At 44.0% G+C, this 15,351-nt stretch overlaps 1 protein-coding gene across 5 annotated transcripts in view; it reads left to right on the top strand.

Moving 5' to 3' along the window:
• The first annotated feature begins 1,600 nt into the window (after positions 1–1,600).
• arhgef10l (Rho guanine nucleotide exchange factor 10 like) overlaps positions 1,601–15,351 on the top strand; it is a 176,432-nt gene continuing 162,681 nt past the window's right edge. The window contains exons 1-2 of one of the 5 annotated variants that reach the window (XM_023955302.1): positions 1,601–2,167; positions 14,081–14,403. In XM_023955302.1, the coding sequence (XP_023811070.1) occupies positions 14,082–14,403 (322 nt within the window). In that variant the 5' untranslated portion in view covers positions 1,601–2,167; position 14,081. Of the gene's footprint in view, positions 2,175–14,076; positions 14,404–15,351 lie in introns of all 5 variants that reach the window. The other 4 variants (XM_023955300.1, XM_023955301.1, XM_023955303.1 and 1 more) reach the window with 4 other exon arrangements.

Raw genomic sequence — 15,351 nt, 5'->3', positions numbered from 1 at the left:
CTATGCCCTGATTGCATGTCTGTGCCCCCCCCCCCCCAGCATCTAAATGTGAAGTAATGCAAATGTCATTTACTGCAGACACAGAAAAGGTGACACGGGAAGAGATGGAGAAAAACTCAACAGATCGTTGGCAGAAACCCCCACAAATACATACTTTTAATTTGAAATTTCACGTCAACGTTTCACATGTCGGCCCTCTCATCTGTGAAACCTTCAAACCTTACTAAAGTAGATTTAACACTTACATTTATACTAATTTGAGTTTTTACCTTTTATCCGGTAATATTCCTAACTGTATGAAAAATGAAACAGGGTTTTTTGAGCTAAGGCAGACTTTTCTTGATAAAAATCATAAGGCACCACCAACTGAAAGTGTCATAAAAAACATTACACAGTGGAATCATATGAACTCAAAGAAAAATGTGTTTTATGGTCTTTCGTGTTTCCAGTGACACCTGGTCTGGTTTGGATGAACACAGAGAAGAATAGATATTATTTAGACAACTGAGGTTAGATTGATTAATGTATCGCTCACAGCACACTAGTTAAAAAACACAGTAATCGAGTATTTTTTACAACTTCTCTTCCCTCATTTTCACCAAAAAAGGTTTAGATTATATGAAATGTTTTCCTGTCATCATAAACTGTTTCAAAAGAAGAATACAACAAAACATTTATTGATCCCACAAAAGGGAAAGCACCTTGTAACCAAAGCTCAAAGAAAAACAGCAAACACTAAAAATCCACTTCAAACAATTATTAACAGCAATAATTATTAAGGTCAGGTTATAAAGGGGTAGAAAACACGAAGCGTTTTACATAAAGGCAAATAAAATAATCCCAAAAAATGGAAATGATTTCAAAGAGAAAACACCATCACAGTATTTGTGAGTAGTGAGTGAAAACAGGCCACAGATTATGCTTCTCACACGCTTTACTTTCTACATTACTCAAACATTAAAAGTATTTCATAAACACACATTTATTACAGGCAGAGGCGGTAAAAGTATCTCAAATCTGTACTCAAACATGAGTACTTGTACTGCAAAAATAACATTACTCAAATAGTAATAAAAAGTAGTCATCTGAACTTACTGTTAGAAATGTATCAGTGCATCCCTACAATAAAGGCCTAGAACCAACAAAATCAATCTCAGCCGTACAGATAAACCTACTGTTATGTTTATCTTTGTGGTTTTTATTAGTTTTGTAATTACTTTGGTGATTTTTCAAGTAAAAAATGATGCACAGCTAGAAAAATCTCAACAATAAACTAAATTTACTAAACAACAAAAAAAAAAAAACAGAAGTAACTCAATGATTACAGTCCAATGAGTAAATGTACATCTTCAACTAAGTAAAAGGTATGATGTTGTAAAAGTACTTTAAGGAGAAAAGTTTTCCAAAACTTCCTCCAGTAAAAGTATCTGAGTAACTGCAACTTATTACCCACTTCTGATTACAGTTGCATGAATGAATATTCAGCGTTTTTATCGAACTAAACTTTTTAGTGTCTCAAATATTTTAAATAAAACATCAGAATAAATGTCATGTTTTTTTCTGTGCAAAAGACGAAATTTTGACATTTGCCAGGAAAATGAACAACAACGTCAAAAGTAAATATTCCAGACGCCTTTATCTCACACAGGAAGTTGGGTAAGCAAGTATCGCCCCTAATTCCCTTTGTCCCGCCCACATGTCTCTCTGATTGGCTTAGCCGCCAGCTGGCAGGCTTCTCATTGGCTGGTCGTCTGAGCGTCCCGCGCTCCCATTGGACAGCTGCGTTTGGGAGCCCTCTCATGCTTTGTGCCGCTCCGTGACCAACGGCGGGGGTCCATGCAGAGTGGGGAGGGGGGAAGACGGCTAAAGAAAGGGCAGATTGAGGTTTGGACACGCGGAAGGGCAGGAGGCATCTTTAAAGAAAAGGGAGAAGGGGCAGCGAGAGGGGCTGTTGGAAGGAGGGAAAGGGGCGGGTGACGACGGGGTTACCTCCCGCAGCACAGAAGAAGAAGAAGTTCTGGGAAAGTAAAGAGCGCGAGACAAACCCAAACTCCTCTGCTGACACTTGCTGTCCTCGCGGGACGCTGGAGATGCGCGAGCTGGACCCATTCTGAACGGAGGCTCCCGGAATTAAAGGGTCACCGGGGAGGAGAACCGGAACGAGGAGGTGAGGGGTAAAGACGGATTTATTGCCCTAAAATACTCTGTTTGCCCGGTTGGATGCTGCAGAAAGACAGCAGCTTTGTCCAAGAAGGGGGGCCGGGGGGGTGATGGAGGAAGGACCGTATGGGTGGGGCTGGGGGTGGGGGGCTGGGATGGGCTTGAATCTCATTCTGACAGCTACAAGGGCAACTGAGGGGCAGGAAGGCTTGGAGGGGGAGATGCATGTCACAGTAAACATCATCAGGGCAGTTAAACAGGAGACCCCCCCCCATCCCCCGGCAGGGAGGAGGTCTAGTCATGGTAGCAGCAGACCCAGACAGACACCAGGAAGGATGAGCGTGAACGCCGGCTCATCTGGGAGCTTCTCCTGGGTCCTGGTCCGGCACCGTCCTGGTTTCACGGCTGTGAGGAGAACCGCCCCTCCCAGGATGAAGTTCACGCCGCCTGCCAGTACAAAAGAGCAGGGATACAGGCCAGGGGGCGGGGCTTAGGGACCTTTGACACCGTCTGCACCCGGCCTGAACGGCTTGGCCTTGCCGGATGTCCGTTGGGCTTTTTCAGAGAAAGTCCTCGTCCCGTCAGAGCGGGAGATGCTTTCCTCCTTAGTCAGCTCTTCAAACGGCCCCCACAATGCATGCGTGGCCCCACAAAGACTTCTCTGTGAACGGGCTGGGGGGGCGGCCTCACAGCATTGTGTTTACAAATGAACGGATCTCTCCAGACAATCAGACATTTGATACGAGGGCCACGCCCTCCTGCAGTCCGCCGGTGCAGCACCTCTGTCCTGAATGGTTTATCATTAACCCGCGGACGGATCTCACGCCCCGGCCGTCACGCACGGCCGTCAACGAAGCTTGCTTCTCTGTGAAGCTCTGCTGACAGCTGAAGTCAGATCCTGGAAGCCGTCAGGTCCTGGTGCCTCCTCTCGGTCGGGGGACGGTGCTGCTGGGAACCTGGCGGGCCCAGAGCGGTGTGGGTCAGATGTGAAGGGAGGGAGAAGAGAAATGAAGCAGGTAACAGGTCACAGGTGTGGTTCCTGCTCCTGCGTCGTCATGCGTGTCCCTGCAGACCGACCTGCTGTTGTGACTTGCTCTATCTGGCGTCACGTCTCTGAGCTGCTGCTGCTAATGATGACGTCTCCCTGAGTGGAAGGGCAGAGAAAAACGGTACCAGAACAGCGACGGTGACATTTCAATGGTCCTCTGGAGGCTGTGGGGGGATGTAAAGGGGAGGTGGGGGTTCTCACTGCTTCAGTTACCTATAGATTGAGTCCTGTACGCTTGTGTGGGAGGGCCGACCCGGATGGACGCTGGGTCCGTTGGGGATGGCAGAGAGGAGCGGCTGCATCTCAAGGGGGAGCGCAGAGGTCGTACAGCCACCTCAAGGGTCGTCATTAACGGAACGTACCATTACTGTAGGTTTAAGTGTATCGTACAGTTTTTTTGTAAGACAAGTGGAAGTTACGCATACTTACACGCGTAAATGTACGTAAATGTCTGTAGGATGTCCACATTTCCTTATTTCTAACAGCTAGGAGCGTGCACGTACCAGAGGAACAGCACTAACCGGCTGCTTGAGGAATTTAGGTTTTGGGGGGGGTGTACTACGCGCATGTGCGAATGATTTATTCAGACCCAAAGTTTGACCCCATGTGAACGTTTGTTATAATCGGAAATGGTTTTTCTAGGTCCATGTTCACGGTTGAATTCTAATCTGACCATTGATCCGATCAAAATATTCTACACATGTAACCGCGGCTTATGGTGTCAACTCGCAGCGTGGCGGGGGCGTGGCATCACGATGGTGTCTCTCCATCGTGATGATAGTCAGCCATCACTATGGACGATGGTATCACTGTACAGGTTTGACCATTTCTCACCTGCAGGGCGGCCCATATCCAGCCGTAGGGGGGAGTCGGGACTACGACTAAATAGGGTTGTGCCGATGGACGATACTTAGTGGGGGGGGGGTCACACTCATTTGTTCTAGTTGTCAGTTACAGTCAATGGTTGGACCCAATAAGAGTGACAGGTTGGCCATGCAACAGAAGAGGGGTGGTGGCTTTATGAGGTCAGAGGTTTTTCATCCTGCAAGCTTCTCCAACCCCTATAGGAGGCTTTATTTCATGTAAACCCACATGTATGTCCTAGATTGTAGAATGAGACCCGGGACACTTCAGGATCTTCAGCAGGTATTTGTGAGAGTTGTTGAATGTAAATAAAAAGCATTATGGTGCATACAAATAGTAGGTGTACATCTGGCCGCGGACGCTGTATTTGTTTTAGTAAAGATACATCAAAGTGGATGAGAACTGGCTTTCTTCATGAAAAATGACCCTGGTGGTCATCTGGTGAATTGACCTGGCTCCACCTACTTTTATGAAATCTGATGCTTTGAAATCTGGAGAAGGTCTGAGAGCTATAGAGGAAGGAGAATATGATTGAAAAGGCTGTTTTGTTGTTTGGAGTTATTTAATATTAGCCAATTGTTGGCTGAAGCCTTTTGGTTCCTCATGAGGATGGATCAGCAGAACCAAGGCTGTGTCAGAATTCCCACCCTAACCCTAAACTATGTTCCCTGAATTTAAAACAACGCTCACTACTTTTTTAATTTTACTTTTTTTAAACAGCCGATATGATGTCATCGATTTCACAAAGTTGAAATCTAATTAATATGACAACAATTATTTATGAGTCCACTGTCTTCTGAAGATAAAAATGTTGACTGTTCATAACAAAAAAAACACTTAAATACATTAGTTTGGCAGAAATTGTTCTAACGCAATGCATTGTGGTCTATATTCACCTGTCCAGTGAGTATCAAATCAAATCAAATCAACCTTTATTTATATAGCACTTTTTCGACAACATATGTCACTCAAAGTGCTGTGCATAAAATACAATAAAATTTAAAAACAAGATGACAAGACAAACCGTGCGACAACCCCCCCCCCCCCCCCCCCCCCCCCCGCAAAAACACACACACACACACACACACACACACACACCCACACACACATCAATAAATAAATAAATAAATGAATAAATAAATTAAAAAGTGATAAAATGATAGAATGTAGAGACCTGGCTTTGTCCTGAGGTGGGAAAACGATAGTTTGGGGACATGTCCACACCAGCGACCCCCCAACCCAAGTTCACGGAGAACACTACCACAGAACCCCCCAGATCCGATCAAAAGAGTCAGACCCAGGAGATCCCACTGCAGCGACCCCGCTCACTGAGAAGGGTCAGTCACTGATGTGGAGGATCCCTCAGAGGGAAACACTGGAGTGAAATAAAATGTAAAAGGAATAAAATTAAAATATATATAAAACACGGACAAAAAACAAATAATTACATAAACCTTAATAGGCATATGAAATAGTAAGAGCGACTTAAAGATTAATAGAATAAATAAATAAATGTATTTACATACACATATAAAACTAGTTAAAAGAAAAATAAATAAATAATTAAAATATTTAAAAATAATAATAATAATAAATTAAAAAAAATAATACTAATAATTAAAAAAATAAATAAACAAATAAAAAAAAATATATATATATATCAGTATCAATGCACACTGGTTTTTCGCAGAGAATTCTGGGTAATTTCTAGGGCACTGGATTTTGGAATTGTGGAATTGAACGCACTAGATCGTGCGCTATGAATTAATTAGAGAAGGAATTCAGAAACAACCCAAATCTATTCAATTAGACCTTTTTGAGTTTGGTGATTGTTCATTTCTAGTTCTCCATCCTATCTCTCTCCTCTGAATCGTCACATTATTTGAAGTCTTTCCTTTATTGCTGTAGAACATTTCATATCTTTAAAGTGTTGTTCGCGTTTTTTCGGCTCGCGGTCGGTCCAGTCGATGTTATCTTGGTGATTGTTTGGCGGCACACAGGTGTTCCCCGCGGTAGAGGTCACACCCTGGTTGATGTGATTTATCAGCGCCTCGCTGCTGTTGGGGGCCGACACGGCTGCAGCAGAGGGCACGCCAAGGCCAGGCTGAACAGGCGATTCTTTCATGTGTCAAAGGTGTCCACATGACTGAGGAGAGCGCCAGCGTCAAGCACCTGGGATGTGCAGGACCCTCTCCCTCTGTTCTGTGTACAGTTTGGGACACGGCCCCCTGGAGCGCACATTTATTTCTATTAACGTCTGAAATATTCGGCTGGATCTTCCCTGCCTCTGAGTTCAGAAATCTTTGTTAAAGTGGATCCATGAAACCCCCAAATTCCTGAACGTCCTCCCACGCAGACTGTTCTGTCTTCTGACAGCCAGAGGAGGAGGTAAAGCATCTGCGGCCCTCCTGAAGCTGTTTGCAGCTCCTAAATTGGCCGAGTCACATTTGAGTGTCTTGATAGGGAATCCACAGGGAGGAAGCCCAACAAGGAAGCAGAGCCCCAGGCGGATTCCTCCGTGCCTGATGCTGTGTACTGTTGTCAGGTCTCCATCATTGTCGACTGAGTGTTCACGTAAAGAAAAAGCCTGGAGAAGTGGCGATGGCAGAAGCGGCGGTGGCAGCGGCGGCGCTTCTAGTGACTCTTTCTTAGATTTCTGTCCTGCTCCTCACCTTACCAGCTGCTCCGTTTCCTTTTGATGCACAAAACTGTGTCTGAAATTTGCTTTCAGTGGATGAAAATAGAAATGTTTGCAAAGACTTTACACATTTTTGCATCTTAAGAAGCCAAAGTCTCTGAAGTTGGAGCTGAACGTATGGACACACATTTATTAACTCAGAGTTATGGCCAAAAAAAAAAGCTTTTTTCTGCTCTAACCCAGATTAGGAAAGGCTGAAATCAGACAACCAAGAAAACACACAAAATGTTTTGGTAACTTTGCTAACTTCGTTGATTGTGCGCTGAAAGTCTAACCGGTTGAACTTCTTGGCTGCTAAAACGCGACAGCGCTGAACCCTGACCAATCAGGGACTCGGGTTCGATAGGCAACGTCCTTTTCCAAACAACTGTTGTGAACATGACCACGAAGGACAAATCAATGATTGCACTTTTTCTGCCCGAACGGAATAATAAACCACCATGACGGACGTTTAGAGGAACAGAGCTGTGGAAAAATAATCCTGGAAATATATGTTTTTTAAAAATTCACGGCTTTGAGTTTGTGGCACAGAGCCTCTACTGGCTGGAGGAGGTGGACAATATGAACGGTAAAAAACAAAAGAAGAAGAATCCCCCTCCATGCTACCTACTGCTTGACTTGTTTCAAGACAGTGCTATACGCGGCTGGTGTGTCGGCACCTGCGTGCCCAATAACTTTAGGCAGGAATGATGGACAAACGTGGTCATCCAATCAGCGATGTCCCGTAGTGCCTACCTAAAAAAAAAGAAAAGCATTTCAGAAAACAGAAGTAATTTCCAGAAATTAAGAAAAAAAATGAAACAAAAGTAGTAACCGGGCCGAGCGCTGATCAGAAGAACATGGATGGGTTCTTCTGCAGGACTGAAGGCTGTTTTTTTAGCTAACGGGAAGCAAATCAAATCTTTTGAACATCGAGTAAATAATGGAGGAGAGTATTTAGATTCAGCTGTTATTTAACATTTCAATGCTCGTTTTTCTCCACTCACACCTAAAATGTAATGTTTGATTAAAAAACCCATTGAGGTAGAGTCTAAAGGCCTGAAGTTCTCCTTAATTTAAGTTTGTATCAAAGGAAAAGAGAGAAACAGAAGAGGGATTCCTGCAAACCCACAGTGTGATTTTGACTGTCATTGATTAGACTTCATTGTTCACATAGAACTCATCTTTAAACCCCGTTGAGCTTTCATGACGTCCTGACCTTCAAAACTTTAAAAATGAAAGGAGTGTAGTTCCTCTTTCATCCGACTGAAGCTCGTCCCTCCCTTCATCTCCATGTTTGGCGCACAACAAGGGGGGGGGTGTCGCTCGTAGCCCTATGTAGGTCAGAGTCGGGGTGTGTAGGAGTCGGTTTCATCTTCTTCTTATTATTTTTCCCAGAAGAAAAGCTTTCACGCCGCTCCGTTGAGCCTCTTTTTTTCCCTTTAAGTTGTCTTTGATGGTATGTCCACCCCCCCCCCCCCACCCCCCCACAGACACATCCCATAAGCAGCAGTTCTACTGTAGTTTAAAACTATCAGCAAAGTTGACGACATTCATGCGTCTGCAGAGTTTGCTCAGAGACTGCTTCACTCGTGATGGAGAAGTGTTTCTGACTTTTTTTTGGAAAAGCTGTGTTTCTTCTGGGGTGGGGCCACGCGGCCCCGGTGGCGTGTGAGCTAATGCGAGCTGCAGGGATGCACGTGAAAACAATGCGTGTGTGTGGACACAAAAGGATCCTTGTTGGCGTGGCCGCGGCGTGGGCCGAATGGAGAAGCGCCGCTTGTGGTACAGAGCAGAAGCCGCAGGGCGTTAAGAGAAAGTCATCTTCAAAAGACGATTGAGTTTTCTCTGTGGTCCAAAATGTTCTTCAGTAAAGAGTTTGGGAGTTTGTTGTTTTTTTTGTTAAAACCACAGCATACAACCCTCGGTCGGGGTTTCCTTGACTTCCTGATTGATACCATTGGCCTTCAGAGCTTAGTAGTGAAAGAGGCTGTTTCAGCACAAAGGTCCATGACCCAGAAACCCACAGAACCCGTACATGGACATGTGACCAATGCTGCATTCCCACTGAACACGATTTGCGCGTCAGATTTGTGTCGGACACCAGTCTTTTGACGCTGCTCGATGCCTGTGAAAGCAAAAAAATCCCGGAGCAAGAACTGTTGGAGTTGCACCGCTTTGACTTTTCACGTCACATTTCATCCCACTGGAGATAGCGGACAAGAAAGTAAAATTTAAAATAAAAGAAGAATCCCCCTCCCTGCTGCTCCCTGCGTGTCCTGTGTGAACACCACTGGCTGAATGAACTAATATATGATCATATATGACCTTTGGCACACTAAAGAACCCTTTTTTAGGAAGTATGACTTATTTTCACAGCTCATTTTCCTACCAGGAAGGAAGACGACTGGATCTCTGAGGCCCCGCCTTTCTCTCCTTGTGGGTGCCGCCCATTTCATGACGTCCTCCTAGAGTCGGCCTCGGCAGCGTGTCTGCGTTTCTCCCACGGAGACGAGCAACATCCGAAGAAAAAGGAAAGCGTTTAGCCGATCACCACTAGCTCCATGGAGAAAGTGGGTGTGTCTGTTATCCTTGGGGGCGGGGCTGGCAGTGTAGACTCTTCCTGGAAGAGGCGGTTCCTCACTTTGTGACATCACAATGAGAGAACCCGCACATTTTCCTGGTTTGGGAGGGGCTGGCGCTCAGAGAGTAGGTTTTTTAGAGGAATACTCAGAAATGCATGAATGGATCAAAATCCCACTTTGGGGTTGTTCCTAGTGAGGAATTGACATTATAACACACTCTGCTGTCCCGTAGCACGTAGTTGTGTTGCTAGTACAGATGAGGGTGCTGGTGTGTATTCAACGTCACGCCTGCTGTGCATAAAACCAACAAACATAAGTGTGGGAGCATCTTTGTTGAATTAAAGAGGTAGGCATGGTTTCTTAGAGAAAAAAAACAGAAACAGCAGTTCGGACGGCGAAGAACTTTCATGTCCAAGAAACGTCAACGAGTTAGCGTCATTTTCATTTTCGCAAAAGGAACCGGGGCTGCCAGCTGGGAAGATACTAAAACAGAAAAGCAAAAATAACAGCAGATTGTTGCTCTGACTTTAAACACTTCCGTGTAAATATTACCCAGAAGTCTGTTCTTCATCAGACGGCAAAATTACCCAAAATGCGTCAAACGTTTTTCATCATCAAAAAACAACACCGGATGTTCACGTAGCTCTCTAGCACCTCGTCGCTGTGGATCAGCGACTTGAACAGCCAACTGCAGTTCAGATGTTCAGGGTTCAAATTCCTCAGTCGTGTGCTCTTGGGCAAGGCACAGCCACACACGGTCTGTGGTCAGAAACCTGTAACTGGTTTGTGTCAAAGCATCTAACGACGGGGAGCAGCAGGAAGAGCCCTGCAGGTTATTTTAGTCTTGGAGCCAAAGTCATTTCTAAATCAATATCTAGGGAAAACTGGCTCATAGGGATGAACTCGAGGAATTTTCACCTGTTTTGTTGTATTATGGGATGTTACAAATGTGCAATCATGGTCTTGGGAGGACTTTGATTAGTTAAATAATTACTCTGAGGCCACAGCGGAGGTTGTCTGTTAGTTGTTTGGGCTGGAAGAGCAGGAGGAACAATAATTACAGGTGTTTTAAAACACAAAAGTGTCGTCTGCTGTCAATCCTTGACCCTAAATCCCATTTTCCTTCTGAATATTTGTGGTACTGTGGACTAAATGGTTAACTTGGTATTTGAAACGGGGTCCTGGCAGCCGACATCATCGGCTGAAGCCGGAAGCCTCCGACCAGAACGGAAAGTCCGCCCACATGGCACGAATAAAACTTTATTTAAACAGGTGAGCGCAGCAGTTTTCCTGTTTGAAGCTTTGCTGAAAGTTATGGGTGGAAACTTGGTAAGAAACTTCTTTAATGATCTTTTTCACTGTGACAGTTTTGGTGAGAAGTTCTCAGTTTCTTTTCTCTGTTGGCTTTTTGGGAACAAACACCTGAAAACTGCAGACCAGACAGACAGTGGGATGGCAGGCAGACTTTATGACACTAATGTCTGTTTTACAGTTGGAAAGGCTCCATAATAACAAATCCTGGAATACTGGGCTGCATTCCATGATGCTGATGGTTCTGCTGTAATTGTAGGGCAGCTGAAGGAACGTTCATTCTTCTCTGAAGGCGACAGCTTCCTCTGTGTCAAGCTTTGACACGACGGTTCAAAACACGGCATGCGCCAAATTCCTTCTGCAGGCGGAGCTTCCAGAGACGTCGTCTGCCTGTTGTGTTGTCGGCCTAGGATGGGATCGCGAGGGCAGATTCTGCCAAAGCAGTCTGACGAGGGCAGCATCAGCTGCAGCGGTGCTGCAGGACGTCCTGATATGGCAAACAGATGCTGCGTTCGGCAGCAGCAGCGTAAACGCACAGAAAACCAGCCTGCAAACCATTCAAGCTCCTCATAAAAACACTCCGGAAAGGTTAGGAGGAAGAGTTAGAAGAGGTGCAGAAGTTCAAAAGCTTCAAGTTCAAGTCCACGGCGATCTGCTCGATTAAACAAAGTCCAGTGACGATACGATCGTGTTCAATGACGGAATCATTTCCACCGGCTGTGATGCAGTTCATGTGTTTGAAAATAGATGATTCCCCTCATCAGATGGTGACCAATACAAAGAACCTTTTAGCATCAATTTTACGGAAGCAACACTTTTATCATATAGTCACATATTAGAAATGTATTTAGTTTTTCCCTAAAGAGCTACTCTGATGAAAATGGTGTTATTACATGTTTTTGTTGCATTTTTTCTGACATATATGAAGAAAATTAGGCTCAAAATTTCTAAGTATTTCTGTAACCCTTGTTCTATCCTAGGCACTTTAACATCGGGAGTGGGGTCATCTAGACCCACTAGACAGTGCTCTGAACCTTTTTTCTTCAATGATTTGTGATCTTCACTGGTGTCCATGGATTCCATGAAATCTTTCCACCTTTATCCACCTTTGTCATGGTAGGGAGAACACGTCAATGGAAGGGGGGGGGGGGGGGGGGGTTAATAGGATAGTACAAGGGTTAATAGGATTGCATAATATGAGGAAAACACACAATTTGCAATGTTAGTGATTATTGTCGCAATGACAGTATAACTGCGATACATGAACAGACAGAAAAACAACCAAAAACATCAATTCCATTTTACTGCGACAATTTAATTTAAATATTATTCAAAATAACTCAAATAAACCCCAAATGACCCTCGTCTACACAGGAGGATCATCCAACATAAAGGGGTCCATCCGATTGGTGAACATTTTTCTTTTTCCAATAAATTTTATTGCACATTTTTCGATTTACAGAAATTCACATTCCGTTGCACAATAAAGAATCAATTGTTAATATCAAACACACATAAATGACCAAACAACAATAGAAGTAATAAGCCCTGTGTGTGATCTGATTGCTGAAATGCGTAAATGGATTTGGTTTTTTTAAATGCTTCAAGCTGCCATAACATTGTTTCAGCACATTTAAGGTAACCATCTAGTGCAATTTTTGCCGTCTTTTGCTCAGCTTGACATTGCGATTTTATTGTCCGATCCTGTTCTTTTTCATATTGCTTTGAATCAAGAGCAGACAAATAACTGCCGTTTGAAAAAGCCTGTGTCGTTGACGCTCCACTCCATTCTGACGGCTGGATAGCCCCAACATTCCTCACCCTTTTTGTGGCATCGCTAATGTTAGGTTGAGGGTGTGAGGAGCCGTAAGCTAGCAGGAGAGAGTGTAAACAGAGAGCTCTCAGTGATGGGTGATGGGAAGAAAACGACACAGATTTTCTAAAATTTGGTTCATAATGACCGGAGCACTGGAAACAAAGATCCAAAGCTGATTGGAGTCAATCTTTAAAAATAGGTTTATTTTTCTGGGAATTCTTTTCAAACAATCAAAACAAAAAAATCAAAAGAGGACAAACAAAATACATATTTACCAGCAGATAAATATATAGTCAAATTTGGAATAGTCGTGAATTGCTTGTTAAATAGAAATACTGAAGAAGTAATAGAAAATGAAGAAAAATACAAATCAGTGCTTTAGTGTGTTTTTTATCTGCACGTTACAGAAGTTTTTATTATTTGTCTCAGACAGCAAATATTTCAGGCATGTTTGAAATGTTTAACCAGCTTAGCTGCGTTGGCAGAGATAAGACGGCGTTCCATTCCTCCGCCTCATTTAAACACTTCAAACACTTTAATCCAAGTGACTCATGTCAGGAGGAGAACGCCGGCTCCACCCCGGCTCCACCCTGGCTCCACGCCGGTTCTGCCCTGGCTCCACTCCGGCTCCACGCCGGCTCCACCCTGGCTCCAGGCCGGCTCCACCTGGGCTCCACCCTGGCTCCACGCCGGCCCTACCCCGGCTCCACCCGGGCTCCACCCGGGCTCCACCACGGCTCCACCCTGGCTCCACGCCGGCTCCACCCTGGCTCCACGCCGGCTCCACCCCGGCTCCACCCTGGCTCCACGCCGGGTCTACCCTGGCTCCACGCCTGCTCCACCCTGGCTCCACGCCGGCTCCACCCTGGCTCCACCCTTGCTCCACGCCGGCTCCACCTGGGCTTCACCCTTGCTCCACCCTGGCTCCACGCCGCCTCTACCCCAGCTCCACGCCGGCTCCACCCCCGGGCTCCACCCGGGCTCCACCCCGGCACCACGCCAGCTCTCCAGTTCAGACCAAGTGCAGCTTATCGTTTGACTGTGATCACAATCGATATCTGCTTCTGACTCGCGCTGAAGAAACGCCTGAAGGTTTGAAACGTCACCAAAGATTAGGTGTGATTCTGACGGCCAGATCCATTTTGATTTTTATATTTTGGGGGAAGTTTTCAAAATAAAAGACCAAAAAGCCCTCCTGTCTTCTATTTTAATGTTTTTCTTCTGGATAAAATTTGATTTTAATTATTTTCTATTTTAACTATTCTGTCAAACATTCTTGGATGTATTATACATTTTGTTTAAAAACTGAAGATATAATTTTGTTGAACTGAAGGATGATTCATTCCAATGACACAAAAGACTGTTTTGTGGCTCTTTCATAATAAAAGTGCTAAAGTAATTTGCATTGTGGCCTGTTTATAATTTAAGTTCATTTTAATCTAAAATATGATCATTTTAAAACAAAAAACCTGTTTACAATCCCGTATTTGTTGATAGCTATCATTGATTTATGTTTATTTCAGAAGTGTTCAGTTTGCCCATAAATTCCTGTTTCTATATTTTATCAGAAAAATGTAATGTATTTTAATAGACACCTTAATTTGATTGCTTTCAGAAAGAATGACCACTGTGATGTCTCAGCCACCAACAAAAGATGAAGGTGACGAGGAGGATGAAGAGCAGGGGGAGGAGTTTGAGTTTGAAGACAGTGCAGAGGAGGAGAAACCTTTGGAGGACGCCAAAGAGGAGGAGAAACCTTTGGAGGACGCTAAGGTGGTCTCCTCAGACTGTGATCTGTCAGGCCGGGTGTCCAAGAAGGAGAAGGGGGTGTTATTAGAGACGGAATCAAGCGATGCACAGCTTCTTTCATCATCATCGTCATCCCTGTCTGCTGGTCCAGAGAGCATCACCAACAGGGATGGAGCTTCATTTGCAAACACAGGTGGGTTGGTTTCAGGACCACCATGTTCTTTAAACCTTCTGCAGAAAAGAAAGGACATGCATCAAAGCATTCCTGCTGTTTTTTTTGTTAATTATAAATCCCCCTTCCCATACTTTATATTATGGGCCTGCGGATCCGGAGCCAAACGAGGATCTTTTATTTCTCCATCGTGGCTAAAGATTTGAATAAATAATGACTTTATAGTTCTGGTCTATTTGTTTTATGTAATTAAACTTCGTCTTTAGGTTAATAACATGTCAGATAACTGAACAAAATGATGGTAAAAGTTTGAATCTACTATCAGAGTAGATTTTTATTAGAACAAACTGAAGCAAATGTTCGTATTTTCTGCTGTGCAACAGTGTCAGTTGTTGTTTGGAGCCAAAGTACATAATTTTACTTAAATGTATAGAATAAAACCAAAAACTGGATTCTCCACCGATGTTTACATTTGTACAGTAAAAGAAGATGAACGCAAAGTCATAAAGATGAAAATACCAGGTTTCTTGCAAGTAAATCTGCCGCAGCAGAAGGACCTCATCTAACAGTGTATTTTATTTTGAAAGGAGTTTGGATGTGCGCTGTCAAAGTAAAATAAGTAAAACATGTTATTTATAGAAAAATAAATGTCTTCCTGACCACCAGACAGAAAAAATGTCCCGTCAAATATTTTTAAATCCACAAGAACTACAATTCCCAGAGCCCCGCCCCCTCACATCTGATGTCATTGAAAAGCCCTAAATGTCCTCTGTAGACGCCAAAAGGAGGTAATTCCGTAGTATGCAGGTTTAGAAATGTCCTCTACAGAGGAGAAATCTGCAGTGCTGGTAGTCAGGAGGATAGAAGACTTTTAGAATTCAATTGTTGTAAATAATGTAAAGCTACATTTAATGGCTTCATGGTCTCAAAAACATAAACTGAGTATGTTAATCCTCATCAGCGAAGGGA

The sequence above is a fragment of the Oryzias latipes genome, chromosome 5, assembly GCF_002234675.1.
Source record: "Oryzias latipes chromosome 5, ASM223467v1".
NCBI classification, from domain to species: Eukaryota; Metazoa; Chordata; class Actinopteri; order Beloniformes; family Adrianichthyidae; genus Oryzias; species Oryzias latipes.
This window is presented reverse-complemented; position numbering and strand designations above follow the sequence as displayed.